We start from the raw sequence: 16,517 nt of genomic DNA, 5'->3' as shown, positions 1-16,517 counted from the left end.
GTCTGCTTTCCGCGAGGAATGCCCGTCTCCCAATGATCTTTGCCGGTTAAATCGCAAGCGACTGTGTAGCCAGCGGCGAGAATCATTCGCTTCGTCGGCCGATTATCGATTTCGGTCATTGTTCCCGCACGGAAAAGTACCGTGTTTCGAAGGCGGAGAAGTGGCTGTGTCGATTACGTCAAGAATTCTCGCTGGGTTGTCTCGTCGCCTCACGATTATCTGGTAAAAGCAGCGGTGACGTTATGATTTATGAATTCGTCGTACTACCACCGTCAACCTCGCGTATCAGATAAAGCCCAGATGTTCAAACACCTTCGCTGTAAAACGCGGCCATAAAAGGTTTCCCTTTCCGCTAGCATCGTTCCGATCTCTCCGCCAATCTCTGTACGTATATTACGCTTGAACTGCGAATATCATTCATGTATTTCCAGTAGATGACATTCAAAACTGTGAAGGGATCAAACAAATTGTTAAACATTCTCAAAGAACGTAACGAACTTTGCTCCTGGTCTCTTGCAATCGATCTACGAATCTAGGCAAGTTTTATTTTGCGAGAAGGAAAAGGATACACAGTGCAAACGATCTAAGAAAATGGTTTAAAAAAAGAAGAATAAATCGCCTGACGTTTCTTCGCGTCGACGGGTTAATTTCACGAGGAACCGGCGAAGATCGGGCGATAGAAAGCGAAAAGTAGGGGCACGGCTAATTTTATTTACAAATACGGAAGCCCGTATCTCCGGGACGGATCTTGTAAATGTTTAATCGGTGCGCGCTCGCCGGCAAACAATTTTCACCGGCCTGGAGGAGAGCCGTTCCACGACTTTCATCGTTGAGCTCCGCGGACGCCGAGCCGCGCCGGTACCGTTCGAACTTGTTTGCTCACCTGGCGAATAGGAAGCGTCGAGATTCCACCGGAAGCACGGTGCATGCGCCACGCTAGAAACAGAGAAACTCCCGAAGGGTTCGCAACATCTAGATACAGACTGGAATTCTTTCGCAATCGATCGGTCGCGCCGATCCTCGACGCTTTCCGCCGCGCCGGCGAAATCCATTGTTGCGGGCCCATTACAAAACGCTTTATCGATGGAACCGGTTAGGGTTACGCTGCCTTAATTAATTATCGATCCTTACACTTGATTCCTAACCCTTGGCTACGGGCGTCTGCCTCAAAACGAAACTTCGTGTTGCGAATTTCCATTTCCGTGGTCGATTTTCTAAACTTTGAATCCATGGAAAAATCTTTCTCGCTGATTAGATTTCATCGTGTCCAGTATCGGTTTGCGGATGTTATGCGTTTCTGGAGAAAAGTTGTGAAGGGATCAAGCAAGTTGAAGAATGTCGATATATTATTTCGAACTGTATTCAATTTTTCGAGTACGAAAGAAGTTGATGTTTTGCTCCTGTTTCTTGTATACGATCTAGAAAATTCCTGTGGTCAACGTTCCTTTGGAAGACGAGTAGTCGAGTTCTCGAGTTGTTGCGATAGGTAGCTGCGTGTTCAGCTGGATAAAATATCGTCGACGAAACGAAGAAACGCTAGTATTCTGGTTCTGTTCGTTCGTTAAAGTCATCCGCTGGCGATCGCGTTTACAATCGATTAATTCCGAACTATAGGAATGTCTCGTCCCCGTTCACCGTGCAACCACGCTGATCTACGGCTTCCGGTCGCGTTTGCAAACGGTTCGACAATTCCGAGCGTCTACCGGTTGCATCACGCAATGACAAACGCCGTAAAAAAGTCTGCTAAAACCGTGACATCACGCTTGCAAAGTCACGGATGACGGTGCCCTCTGTTCCTTCTCGGAAACGCTGTCGGGACGAGAACTCCTACGCCAATGCGGCGCTCGTCAATTAACATATGTAAGCCGGATTCTAACTCCGCACACGTCAGATGTATCAATGCCTCTTATAGGACCGTCGCGACTGGTAATTAAACACAATTTGTATACAGCCGATCGGCTGCGGAACAACTCGACGCCTTCGCCGCCATTTCTAATGCTGTTTCGCTCGTTGCGAAAATCTGGAAACCCAAACATTTGCCGTGAAACCTCGACACCGTTCAAAGTTACCAATCGTTTACTTAACCTGGGAAAACTTGGAAAAATATTTATCAAAAATATTTTTGACAATTCCGCGGCACACCACAAGCGAAAGCTTGAAAATACATAAATGACGATAACACGTGTATCTTTTTATTAGATAAAAAACGCAATAAAATCGTTCTATGCCGTGGCACACTAGTTTACGTAAAAGAAGCTCAACAATTTTGCTTTGTACATGACCGCTACCACTGTCACAGATACGTGACGTCCACTGTCTCTTGCTTGAAGCTAGTCAAATTAATTGCATACGCTTCGTTATGTGAAGTCATAGTATACAATGATGTCTGTGGCCTCGTTCTAAATCGTTTCGATACTCGATGAAATATTTCACCAATGAATTGTTAGCAGCAGAACAATTTCGGGCAGCGAACGCGTCGGATAAAAACGCCAGAAGAGATTGATTTGCTGGACGTGTTTGAGCGGTTCGCTGTTAGGCGAATCGTTAGAGTACAAAGTCTGTCGGTCGGCGATCATTCTCGAGATGACTTCTTCAGCCTCCGGTTTCTCTTCCCGGTGGAGAGACCCGGTTGGCCTGGGTGAAAGGGAGATTTCGATGGGTTCTTTGGGCGGCCGGACGTCCAGTTATCCAAGCACTAACCGTTCCCAACACGGCCCAACTTCATCGATAGACGATGACGACCGTGGTGTTCTTTTTTCGCCTGGTCGAAACCACTGCCAGCGGAACGAACGAACGAACGAACAGTTCCCGCTAACTCACGCTCGTTCTCGCACACGGTCTCGCGTTCAGTGTTTGGTGTTCGGTTGTTCGGACAAGGAGCGAGGATAGGCTGGGTGACAACGGGCTCGCGATAGGCGATAACAGGGGCCCAGTCTGTGCCAGTGGTCTTCCATTAACCGCTGAATCAGTCCGGTGTCGGCATTCGCGAACGTCAAAACGCCTCCGACAGTAATTTATCGGTGTTAATTAGTCCGGGATCGTTCCAGGCGAACCATGATCGTGGCCACCGGTGACCAGTGAAGGATTCTAGACGCTATGTCCCGCAGAAACTATGGTAAATCGAATCGCGGATCATTTTATCGAATACCGTCGACATAGGAACGACGCTTTTTACATGCCAATTAGTGTTCGTTCTCGAGAAATTTTATAATTGATTATTTCTCATTTCTCGAGAAATTTGAATCTAGGAAAATTCTTATGAATCTCGTTTATTTTATCACATATTTTCGGAAATGAATTTTCAGTTAACTCAAATTGCATATTACTAATCAATCGCGTACGTATAAGCATATCTACAGGCAGCATATCAATGCCTACGTGTGCATGTATGCAATGTGAAAATTTATAATAATTGTTGCGAATGCATGTCGATGTGAGGTAATGCAAAAGGACACTCAATCTTCAGCAACTTTTGGATGTTCTGTATACGATAAAGCCAACATCCACACAAAATGAAAGAAATTTTTCTACGGCTACAGATTTTGTTACAAAAAAAAAGAGAAGTAGATTGTCTGATTCTACATTAGACATTATGCTTCTTAAGGAGTCATTTCAAAGCAAAAGCGTTATGTTTCACTTTATAAAAGTTTGGTTTTAAAGAAATAAATTTAGCGTCTATTTTTTCCTTGTTTTTAAAGTTATGTACATATTGAACGGGAATAAACACCGAGTGAAAGTTTTTTGCCCTTTCGATAAATATTATTAACGATACTCCAAATATTATAAGTTTCCCAATATTTTTTATCTTATTAAAAATTCTCGAGAATTTTCGAGAAATATCGTCTTATTTCTCATTTCTCGAGAAATGAAAAATGTTGAGAATCAGGAACACTAGTGCCGATCAATTAGACTGCTTCGTGTGAAATCATTTTCTGCGTCCATTGTGGAAAGGGGAGAATATTTCCACCGGTAACAGTCGTGATACGTGGAAAATAATAGGACAGTAATCAACCGCTACGATTTATTTTATAATTTTCTAGTAGATAAAGAAAACCTGTACGAGTCTTACATCACAAACGATTAACGATGATCGTGTACTGCTTCAAATCTGCTCTGATTTTCCTTCGAAATGCGTAAAATCCGCAGTCTGCTAATCGTTAAAAAACAAGAAGGCGGGGTTCTCTGGGAAATCAGTATTATGTTTGTCTACGTGTTCGGCGAAGTAATTTTATCTTTCTAAAATGGAGGACCTGGGTAGGCGAACCGGGCCTGGTACATGTTTCGGTGAAATTCTGCTCGTTGACGTACTGCGATCCGTCAGAAATTGCTCGCCGTGTTTTAAGACGTAACAGATGTTTAGATCGTCGATAGAGGCAACACCGATGCAATTCCACCTCTTTGTTGACTTTATCAGAGAAGATAGTGGCCTCTACTGCGTGGCACTTCGCATTCCTCGTAATTAGACCTTGTGGGTGGGGTCTCGGCGTCGCTGTTTGCAGACGTTGAGCCGCTCCGGTTGCGTCTCGTAGAGAAGAACTATAAAATTCCTTGGGGAGATCGTCGAATACCTGTACCATCCGAAATCGTTCGATCCCGAGGACCCTCTTGAATTCCTCCTAGGACTCTGTTCCCTTCGCTTCGGACGGCTCGTGGACCTTGAGAGCTATTTTTGTTGGCCCTTTCTAGGGCCTTCTCCCGCTCGGGACTTGGACGCCCTTAGGGGAGGATCGGCAGTCTCGGGAATCCTCGATCGACCCGTGGCTCCTTCTCCAGGATCTCCGGAGATCTCCCAAGACTTCGAACACCGTCCGGGAGTAATTGAAAATTTTTTCTCGGGAGATTCTTCTCGTGGAAACGAGTGGATCGAGGCTGCTCGTTATGGTTCTCTGGCGGCGGAATTGAGAGTCGGCTTTCGCGATCCCTGGGATCCCTGTTTCCCGAGAGCCACGGCAATCTATGCTCCTGGAAGGAGCGTTCCATGCGTTTCCACGCTCACCTTGCGACCATAATTTCCGCGAAAACACCAAACCTGTACGCGCCTGCGGCCGTCACGCTCGAGGAATCCCTGGTGTACACTGCTATGACTATGCTACACGCTCGCAAACACGCGTGGCTGGCACAATCGCGTTACGTGGTTTCCAGCGGCTTCGAAACGACCGGCCCCGCGAGTCCGCCTAAGTACTCTAATCGAATCTCCGATGTTACCTGCTTGTCATTGCCCTCTTGGTTCGCGCGCGCACCCGCGCCGACCACCGTCGCACAGTGATCCCAAAGCCGGAAAACGTGGCCAAAATCTAAAATATGAACTTTCAGCTAGGTAAGTTTTAATTATGGGATTGGTTACTCTAAGAGTGTTTCTAAGTAAACAGCAAAAAGGTCGTTTTTTTTATACCTGGCCAACAGTCACAGTCCGAACTTCGAGTTCATTAGCAATGTTTTGCATTAGCAATACATGAGTGTGGATAGGGGAAGGTAGCTTAATTTGGACATATAGAGAGACACATAAGAAGTGTTAATAAAAATTAGGTAGTAGAAAAGAAACTCACTAAGTGTACCTTCAAAATAATACCATCTATTAAATTAAAAAAAAAAAACATTTATAACCGTGAAAAATGAATTAAAAAAAAATCGTGTCATCGGTCCAAATAAGGAAACCGGTTTCCTAAATTGAACCGCTAGTTTCCTAAATTGGACCATTAGCTTGCTTAACGACAATTGGAACAAATGTTTAATGTTTAATGTTTGATATTGTACAGAAACCGAAATCTAACATAACCTCTCAAAATTGTAACTGCAAATTACAGATGAATAAGTAAGCTTTGTGATGATATAATAAGACTTGTAATTATTTACGTCGTCTTTTGGTCGTTGAGACACTCACTCATGCTGTGGGCTTGTCATTGTGCTTGAAGGGCTGGAGTTCCACGTGGAGATTAGAATCTTTGTTAGGCTACTGACACCTTTGTCAGGCTTTATCAGGCTTCTTGTATGCTCCTTTACGTCCTCCAGTGGCGTACGACCCTCTCCCGTCCGATTTCACCGAGATACTCTCTAAATTTCAATTTGTATTCGTTTTTACCGACTTCAATACGGAGATAACAATCTTTGTTAGGCTACTGACACGTTTTCTACTGCCTGTATAATTTCTTTATTGCCGCCTTTACGCCCCCCAGTGGCGTTGGATCCTCTCCTATCCGATTTCACCGGACATAGTCTTGAAATTTCAATTTGTATTTATTTTTACCGAGCTCGATTTTGAAACACGAATTACAATTAGGCTACAAAGACCATTTCTCGATGCCTCTATTCTCCGCTGTCTTTCCTATTCCCATCGATAGCGTGTACGAACCTCTTCCGTGAAATTTATGGACGATTCCGCAGAGATACTCTCGAAATTTCAATTTACACTCGCCTCTGGATAGTTTAATGCGAAACTGTGACTTCTAATTAGACCACGGATATTCGAGTCCGTGCGTAGTTTACGGGGGATTTTCCATTAGCCTTGAACCTAATCTAAAATCGTCGACTTTAATTAGACCGCGAGCGTGTTTTTGACCACGAGAAAGAGTTAATTGCTCGCACTGGCGTAGGAACTGCGTGCACTTCCGAAATTTCTGTGAAACGTGCCGGCGCACGTTTTGGCGCTACAGGAAATCTCTCCGCGATGTATTTCCAATTACAGTCGCACGACACGGTGTAACCAGTTGCGCGCGAAGATAAATATTCGGAATAGGAAAAGCATACAAGAACACCGATTATGATAATCGCGTTTCGAGATTCGATGGCCATGGGAGGCAGCCGTGTTTCGTCGGATAGATTCGCCGACAATTAATGATTGAATTATTTAAACGCGATGGTCGCGGCAGACGGTCTCGCGTGTTTCACCCATCGACGAACTAATCGCGAACGATTATGCGAGTCGTCATTTAAATTGCATATCGTGTCCGACAGGTTTCAGACGCGCCCGTGATCCCTCGAGCTTCTCGCTCGTGACAATTGTATGCAAATCGGCCGGGCTTTAAGAACTTGACCGACCAACTTTTTTTCTTCCGTCGTGATCTATCGCGCCGGTGAAAAAACAGAAAATCGGAATTGCCTCGCGATTCCCCCTCCCCCTCTGGTTATCCCGCGAAAAAGTTGACGAACGAGAGGCCGCGGAGCCTCCGCCTCTTTCAACCTGTTTTAATCGAACAAACACGGCTCGCAAAAAGTTCGACCCGGGGATTTATTTATCAGCTTCTTGGATCCTTTGTTGCTCGGTGGAAAAAAGCTGATCGACGATTTGATGGCTTTTCGTAAAAAGGTAACCGGTACCGGCTTCGCCGAAATCTTTGTGCTCCGGAGTTTAATGAATTAGCCGTGGCTAATTGCTGGGGAATTGATGTTTTAAATCTGGAGCTTGCAGCGTACGCGAAACAGTCCCGCGAAACGCGTTCCATTCAGCCTTGAAACGGTAACAAGCTCAGCCGAGTTCCGGAGCGGATGTTCCACAAGTGTGAAACCTAATCCAGCATGTTTTCAGTTGGCGAAGCCCCGCAGAATTGTTTGCATCGCGCGTCTCGTAACAAATCGTCGAATTGGAAAACTTCCAGAACAATGAAGACGTCCAGCTTCAAAGCAGTTTTCCACGGGCGTGTTATCAGCGTGATTGCGCCGGTAATCGAAGAAGTTATCAGGAACACGAGTAGGAATTCGAGATATTCCCTCTCTCTGTGCCAGCAAACTGGGAATGTCGTGAGCATCGAAAACGCTTGATCACGGGCAATCTCGTCCCGTGCAGCATTTTCCTATTCGCAGGCCCTGGAAACGGCTTTTTTCATGATACCTTATCACTCCGCGAGATTGCGGAAGCTCGAAATAGTCTCGACGATTTACTATCGTGCTACAATTTCCTTTTGTTCTTCGCCTAGTCTCTCATTTTCCTCCTGGTAAACCATTCTCGTCGGATTTCGCGTGAACGAACTTTGCATGTTAAATTGTCATCGTATCGTTACAGGGCTCCCCGGTTTAGCGTTGATCCGTGGCTTCGTTTTCTCTCTAATCCGAGCTACAACTCTTTTCAACCAAATTTCTTCAGACTCCTCTGAAAATCTAAACGAATCTGCGAGCTACCTCGGAAGAGGAGAAGCTCGCGATCGACAGTATTTTTGAAGTTAACGAGCCACGGGAAAAGATAGTCGAGCGAGCACCCCGACTATCATGCTACAATTTCCTTTTCCTCTTCGTCTAGTCTCTCATTTTCCTCCTGGTAAACCATTCTCGTCGGATTTCGCGTGAACGAACTTTGCATGTTAAATTGTCATCGTATCGTTACAGGGCTCCCCGGTTTAGCGTTGATCCGTGGCTTCGTTTTCTCTCTAATCCGAGCTACAACTCTTTTCAACCAAATTTCTTCAGACTCCTCTGAAAATCTAAACGAATCTGCGAGCTACCTCGGAAGAGGAAAAGCTCGCGATCAACAGTATTTTTGTAGTTAACGAGCCACGGGAAAAGATAGTCGAGCGAGCGCACACCGACACGTTGTAAATCGGCGCGCAACATTTCTAAACGAGTCTCCACGAAGTGTTAATTAAAAGCGTTCCGTCGCGGACGGCGAGTCTGGATCCTGGATCCGCGCGAAGATCGTATCTCCGTTGTAATTTTTCCCGGGGAAACGCGCGGTACGAAATGGTCGGTCGTCGGACAGTGATAGAACGCGCGGCAAATAAGAAACGAGTGCCGCGAAGAAGGTGTACGCAGAGGCTGTTGCCGGCGCGATGACTCGACAGGATCATTGTCCACGGTTTATTGTCTCCCGTTGATTTTTCGCCGCCATACAGGGGCAGCCGGACGGACGGACGTGGACGCGGACGTAAATCGCTATTACGATTTGCGGAACCAAGCGAATCGTCCTGGAATAGCATCCTCTTTCTTCATGTACTGGGTGTCCGAACCAATATCAATGTTGCTGTAGAACACTTCTTCATTTTCTTCTTACAGCTAGTTCGATAAATGACACATTTACTTTTGCGACTGTAGAGAATTGCTGATTGCCTCGACCAGTGCGTTAAAGAATATGTTATCCTATCTGAGACAACATCGTTGACCTTCGTATGTCCTCTACGCGTCCATTTGTACAAAATATAAACACACTAAATTATGTAATCTTTAAAACCATTCAACTTTTATCTGAAATATTTTTCTGTATCGGCGGTAGTTCCGTAGATATTTAAAGGAATAGGCTCATATGTATATTATGCAGGGGTGTCGCGTGGTATTCTTAGGCCCGGGACTTTTAACGACGCAGTCACGGTGCCGCACGTGGCGTAAAATATTTCATCCGCGTCGGTTTGTGTTTCGTTCCCCGTTTCCGTTTCCGTTTCCTATCGAGGATGTTTACGTCCCTCTGCTGCAAGGGAGTCTGTTCTAACTCGAGCGAAATGTTCGGCTTTCAGGGGCGCAGTATGTGCCCGGCGCTGGGCTTGGCGCCGCACCCCAAGAAAGGACCTTCAACCTCGAGTACACGCCGAACTATCCACCGACGAGAGCCGACCGATTCAGGGGTGGTCCTGGCATACAAAAGAGAATGACTCAGAGGGAGGACGTGCTCAAGTTCGAGCAGGGCCGCATCAAGGCCCTGCAGGAGGAACGCCTGCACATCCAGAAGAAGACCTTCACCAAATGGATCAACTCGTTCCTCCTCAAGGTAATGCTCCTGGCGATCTATCAATTTTTCTCTGGCCCCGAGGGCAGTCCGGAGCGCTCTCGAGAACTCCATAGGGCTCTCAAGGACTCCATAGTGCTCCCAAGGGCTCCATAGTACTCCCAAAGGCTCCACAGTGCTTCCAAGTATTCCATAGTATTCCCAAGGACTCCGCAGTGCTCCCAAAGACTCCAGAGGACTCCAAAGTATTTCACAGGGCTCCCAAGGACTCCACAGTGCCCCCAAAGACTCCACAGGACTCCCAAGTACTCTACAGGGCTCCCAAATACTACATAGTGTTTCTGAGAACTCCACAGTGCTCTCAAAGACTCTACAGGACTGCCAAGGACTCCACAGGGCTTCCAAGTACTCCATAGTGTTCCTAAGAATTCCATAGGGCTCCCGAGGACTCCATAGTGCTCCTAAGAATTCCATAGGGCTCCCAAGGACTCCATAGTGCTCCCAAGTATTCCACAGGGCTCCCAAGTATTTCGTAGTATTTCCAAGGACTCCACAGTGCTCCCAAGGGCTCCATAGTACTCCCAAAGGCTCCACAGGACTCCCAAGACTCCACAGGACTCCCAAGTACTCCACAGGGCTCCCAAGTACTCCATAGTGTTTCTAAGAACTCCACAGTGCTCCCAAACACTCCACAGGACTTCCAAGTACTCCACAGGACTCCCAAGTACTCCACAGGGCTCCCAAGTATTTCGTAGTATTCCCAAGGACTCCACAGTGTTCCCAAGGACTCCACAGTGCTCCCAAGGACTCAATAGTGCTCCCATGGATTCCATAGTGCTCCCATGAACTCCATAGTGCTCCCAAGAGCTCCATAGTGCTCCCAAAGGATCCATAGTGCTCCCAAAGACTCCACAGCGTTCCTAGGGCTCTAGCACTACCCCCCACAATTTCCAGAGACCCCGGGGCGCTCCTGGAATCTCAAAGTGTAACTCCTTGAAATTAAATCGCTCCCTTCGAAACGCACCTGATTCTGATCGAAGAATTGTTTTTCCAGGCGCGCATGGAAGTGGACGACCTGTTCACGGACCTGGCGGACGGCAAGAAGCTTTTGAAGCTGCTCGAGATCATCTCTGGCGAGCGACTGGCGAAGCCGAACAATGGCCGCATGCGAGTGCACAAGATCGAGAACGTGAACAAGTCTCTGGCGTTTCTTCACACCAAGGTAAGATCACCTACGGCGATTCTTTAAAAATTAGTCCATTGAAAGCAGCTGAAACAGTTCGTCAGAACCGTTGGTACGCGATCGCTACGGTAGTTTTAGAACGACCTGTACACCGGTAAAATCGCAACGGATTCCTGGAAGATTAAATCGCTTCGTTCAAAGGACCGTGGAGCTCCTCGGTTCGGCTTCATTCATTACGTCGATAGATCTAATTGTTCGCGGAGGAGAAGCCAGAAAATTATTCTCACGCTTTCACGATTGTCCCAGCAACATTCTCGGCGGCGACGTTATGTAAGGAACGCGGGTTGCATAAGCGAAAATTGAAATTTTCTCCGGCACCAATTTTTCCGCGATCCTGGACATTAATAAACGACTATTAGCCGGTGATCGATCGCTCGGTCGCTACCGATCGCCGGTACCCCTTCGGTTCTGCGATTTTTGCGCACGCGGTGCGGTCCAGAGATTAGCCAACATCTATCTCTTGTCAGTGCAAATAACTATTTTGCAACTTAAAGTTCCTTGTCCACACCTTGCGTGTATTCCCGTTGACAAGTAGAAAAATTGCTGTAGATTCCTGTTTTGTTGAACAATTCTATATTGATTTACATTCGAGGCATAAAAAGTACAATCTTCTTTATTCCCGGGGCACGTATAATCCCAGAGATTATCCTCGGTGGATAAATCGAACAAATTGTTATACTTGTAATAATCAAGAACGAGCTGTTAACATACTGTCGGCGCAATTTCTTTCGAATTTACGTGCACGTTCTCGAACGAGGCTCGCAGTTTCGCGACGTCCTACGTAGACGCGGAACTCCCCACGAAGCCTCGTAAGTGTAAACTCCCCGTGAATGGCCTCTGTGCCTCGTAGCTTATGACATAATAGTTTTATACGCATCGCAAACGCCCGGCGTAGCGCGTTTATACACTTGGAACCGGCCGAACGCACGGCAACGTCGATAATTCACGCGCATCTTTGCTCGTAACTCGATACCCGCCTACTCGACCCCTATCGTAACTCTTATCGAATCATTCTACGCGAAAAAACGGAGAGAAATCGTGAAGGAACATTTTCCCTGCGAGGCTTCGTTCGCCAAGAAATCCGCTTCAAAGTGGCTCTCGCGTATCTGTCTCTTCGAGCTCGCTTGGCTCGAAAACGGAAGCTTCCAAAGCAAAATTACTTCGGGTATTTTCGGTGCAGAATTTCACGAGCTACAAGACAGTATAGAGCGTTTTTCCTTGGGAGGCTTCGTTCTCCAGGAAATCCGCTTCAAAGTGGCGACTGGCGTTTTCCTATTCGCGCGACTTGCTCGGGTGTGTGCTTCGAGCTCGATTCGCAGGAAAACGGAAGCTTCCACAGAAAAATTACTTCCGGTATTTTCGGTGCAGAATTTCCCGAGCTGCAAGACAGTATAGAACATTTTTTCCCTGCGAGGCTTCGTTCTCCAGGAAATCCGCTTCAAAGGGGAGGCTGGCGTTTTCCTATTCGCGCGACTTGCTCGGGTGTGCGCTTGGAGCTCGATTCGCAGGAAAACGGAAGCTTCCACAGAAAAATTACTTCCGGTATTTTCGGTGCAGAATTTCCCGAGCTGCAAGACAGTATAGAACATTTTTTCCCTGCGAGGCTTCCTTCTCCAGGAAATCCGCTTCAAAGGGGCGGCTGGCATTTTCGTATTCGCGCGACTTGCTCGGGTGTGCGCTTCGAGCTCGATTCGCAGGAAAAGGGAAGCTTCCAGTGGAAGATTAGTTCGGCTGTTTTCCGTGCAGAATTTCACGAGCTACAAGATAGCGTTGGATTTTTCTCGGCTGGCGTAGAGACTGCGGCGGAACGTAAGGCGAGAAGGCAGAACGTTGACCAGGCGAGCCGGTTCGTCTCCGTTCGATTCGATCAAGAAAGACGGTCGTCATCGGATTCTCCTGTTACCGGAAGCTACGCAGACCCGTCCCACGTCTCGTTCCCTGTCTCACGGTCTCACGTGTTCCAGATCGGAGCACGTTCCGTCGTCGCGTCGCTCCGGCACTCGGTTTTCCCATTGCGCGGCGACCTTACGCGGAATTCTCGTGAACGCTTCGGATCTATGAAACCTGTCGTTTCATCGGGAAAAAAAACTATCTCGAGTCGAACGTACACACCATCCCCCAACTGGTTCGGTGACTTTCGACTCGAATTTTGTTTTAATATTACCAGTTTATAGATCGCAGATAAACTAGATTAATCGATTAAGCCTGCTCGGTGTGGAGGACGATGCAGATTCGATAGCGTGTTGCGCTCGTGCCAAGTGAAAACCAAACAAAAGACAGTTTTGAGCAACACTTTCCAGCACTTTCGCAAATTTCCCCGACTTTCTAGGGGCTTGCACTCTCCCTTATTCGTGGTTAATACGGTTGCATACCGGCGATGAGAGCGGCGATAAAGGAAAAAGTAATATTTCATTTGCTTGACGTTGTTTTAATCTAAACACCTCCGCTGGAAAACAATAGACTGTATCTCTCTGCGCTCCGCTTTCTTCTTTAATTGCAGCTTCAACATAAAAGTCGCCCAAAGGTACGCCTAGAAATGGGTTTCCTCGTTAGCATCGCGTTTTAGTGCCGACGAAGACGATAGAACTCTCGCGATCTCATCCGGTAGAAAAATCGTGCGCCCTTAAGGAGGGAAGATGGCAAACTTTGTAGAATAATCAGAATTTCGGTATTACAATCGCGAGGTTAATTGTTACGCGAGAGATAAAGTCGACGATGATCGATCCTCGGCGCGATTGGGCGTGGCTGCCACGAGAGCACCGACTTTAAGTGTTATTGCCTCCGGATGGATCTCGGAGATCAACAACTCCGCAACGAAGCCCGATGAAGCCGTTATTTCGGTTTATCGGCCGATTTTTTGGCCATCGATCTCGCGAGGCAATTATGGTCCCAATTGCGAATTGATTCGTCTCGCGGTTCCTCGGCCCGGGTTAGGTGTCCTGTTCGCGACAGTAGATCGGGGATTATTAGACTGCGGAGTTGAAGCATTTACACTATTTTTTGATCTACTAATTAAACTAAATTTCATTCAGATCTACAAGGTGTGAAAATGTTACAAATGTTACTGTTACAATATACATTGTCTTTTCTATACTTGTACAGTGATTTCTCTATATGTGTCGCCAAGGCCTGGACGATAAACGTCGCGGAATTATCCCCACTACCGCGGGGTACAGATAACACGGCTCGGTACGTCTCCTGGACGATAAACGACGCTGGCGAGACCCGTGTTGTTGACATATATCGAGAATTCACTGTATTATTCTGCGTGACTTTTATGGGCATTGGCACTCAAGTGCTAAAAAAGAATCTAAGGATATCAGCATCCTTCTTACAATTTAACGAAGCCACCAAAACGAGAAATAATCAATGCCAAGAATTTTTATTTCGCATGAAGATCCGCAGTCCAGAGATTATGGTTCCCGTTCGAGGGACAGGATTCCTCCGGGGGAATACGCTCGATCGCGGACGATCGTGACCAATCGATCGGATCGCGATCCAACCGTGGAAAGTTATTCACGGAAAAGACACGTCCCGCGTGTCGTGTATCGCCGCTCCATACTCTGTTACGTGAGCCATAGCGGTGCAGCCACTTACGTAAAACATGTTGCTAATCGTGTAGAAAAAGTGCAAAATACGCGGACGCGAGCTTGGGGAGCAATTAAAGCTACACCGTACGGTAAACTCTGGTACTTTCGATACCGTCGCGCGTCGCGGCGGCTGCGACTCGAGTTAGGTATGCCGCGGAACCGCGAAGTGCAAACACGCTGCGCCGCGCTGCGACACGACGCGCGACGATGACAAATTGCGCTTCGAGAGGTCAATATTTCATTCTTGTCAACTGTTTCTTCGCTTCTCGACGTCCCCCCACACCGAACCGGTGCCATGCCGTCGTTTTATCATCCGGCTCCACAATTATCGTCCGTTAATTGCCGGACGTGTTCCTCGAAGCGTGCGTTTTCCATAAAATGGCACACGGTACGGTCTACCGATTTCTATCAGGTACTGCAGATTGTAATCAATCTCCTTAACACTTAACGATTGCCACGACAGCAGTGTTCATCGTCGCAGCATGCTATTAAATACAACCCCTCTTACAAAGTCCGAAAAGATATAATATATCGTCACAGGAAAATTAAAAATTCTCCGAACACAATACAGTGAATTCTCGATATCTGTCAACAACACGGGTCCTGTCGGCGACATATATCGTCCAGGAGACGAGTTTACACTCCTCGAGGCCTCTCGAGCTTCGTGGCCCCTTACCGGGTATATCCCGTGGTAGTGGGGATAATTCCGTGACGTTTATCATCCAAGCCTTGGCGACATATATGGAGAAATCACTGTGTAGCGAAGGGATTATAAAATAAAAGATACTTCTATGTGGTTCCTATTTTTTGCGATATGATGCAGAACATTTTTATTTTTCCTAATGATAAAAGTCTGCTCATCAGTGTTTTCAATTTCATCTTCTCGAGTTCTTCACAAATGCATACGCAGTCTTCTGAGACTTGCAGGACGGCCACACTCAGCATTTCATCGATCCATTAAACCCAAACAAATTCAACGACGTAAAATTTGTCGTGATTTACGGCACGGTAACGTCTAGTGGCGCCTCGGAGTCGCCATTCGAGTCGAAAGGGTTAATAACAGTGGAAAGTACGAGCTGGAAGTTTCTTCTGCAAGCGCGGTTTGTAGCTTTTTAACGGGCAGCTCGCGAGTGAAAGAAAATGTTCCAATTTGCATCCGGCAGTAAATTCCGGCAAACGGCGATAAAGTGGGGCAAGCCTCGGGTACTGTAAACAATAAGTGGCGTGCAACGGCACCGGCGATAACTAAAAGAGAAGTTCGACGACGAAAATGGACACGCCGTTGCGCGTCCGCTCCGTTAGGAGGTTGGGGCCGCGTCCTTTGGTTTTACGACTGTTTCGCGATGCCGATGGCCCCGATGGCCATTACGCGATTCCCTGTCAAGGGAACTCCCGCTGCTCCTCGCTCACGGTCGTTGTAAAATCAAGAAAACTCGAAATAGGGTCCCCGATGCGTTACGGGACGTTCCAGAAGCGGGGACCGGTGTTAATCGCTCGAACAAAATGCCCATAAACACGGCAAAAGTGTCTTCATACCGGCGCGGCGCCCGTTTCGCTGGACTTACGGTCTCGGTTGCGTATCTTACAGTCACCCTGTACCGCGAATGTAATCAAGTGGTTTGTCAATTACGAACGAAACGACGGAACGACCGTAAAACGGGCAAAAATATCCTCCGACTGGTACAGTAAATTTCGGCGGACGTTTTAATGGGCCCCGTGACCCCCATCTTTGAACGGTCGTGTATTATTCAATGAATTTCTCGCGATTCTTGTGCGTTCAAATTTTCTGTTAGATTGCCGGAATGTATTGTGTAGATTTTAAACAGAGTCGCGATTCCGTTAATGTACAGTGTCGAACTGAAAATACCATTTTCGATTTTCCTCGATTCAAATTCGCGTCCGTACTTTTGCAACACCCTGTACTGCTTTCTCTGGCCGGCGCTAAAAAGAGAAACCTGGGAAATGCATACGAGGTCGCCGGTGTAAAAACGCGGTTAACTTGAAAACCAAATATTTATCGATCCCCCCTCCAAATACACAT

The 16,517-nt window shown here is 47.0% G+C and overlaps 1 protein-coding gene across 4 annotated transcripts in view; it reads left to right on the top strand.

Annotated features, from left to right (window-relative positions):
• The first annotated feature begins 2,834 nt into the window (after window positions 1–2,834).
• Window positions 2,835–16,517, top strand: part of Kst (spectrin beta chain, non-erythrocytic 5 kst) — a 41,148-nt gene continuing 27,465 nt past the window's right edge. For 3 of the 4 annotated variants that reach the window (XM_076787892.1, XM_076787893.1, XM_076787891.1), the window contains exons 1-3: window positions 2,835–3,115; window positions 9,435–9,685; window positions 10,698–10,865. In XM_076787892.1, the coding sequence (XP_076644007.1) occupies window positions 3,097–3,115; window positions 9,435–9,685; window positions 10,698–10,865 (438 nt within the window). In that variant the 5' untranslated portion in view covers window positions 2,835–3,096. Of the gene's footprint in view, window positions 3,116–8,835; window positions 8,852–9,434; window positions 9,686–10,697; window positions 10,866–16,517 lie in introns of those variants that run through there. The other variant, XM_076787894.1, reaches the window with a different exon arrangement.

This window comes from Halictus rubicundus, chromosome 5 (assembly GCF_050948215.1).
Source record: "Halictus rubicundus isolate RS-2024b chromosome 5, iyHalRubi1_principal, whole genome shotgun sequence".
Taxonomy (NCBI): domain Eukaryota; kingdom Metazoa; phylum Arthropoda; class Insecta; order Hymenoptera; family Halictidae; genus Halictus; species Halictus rubicundus.
This window is presented reverse-complemented; position numbering and strand designations above follow the sequence as displayed.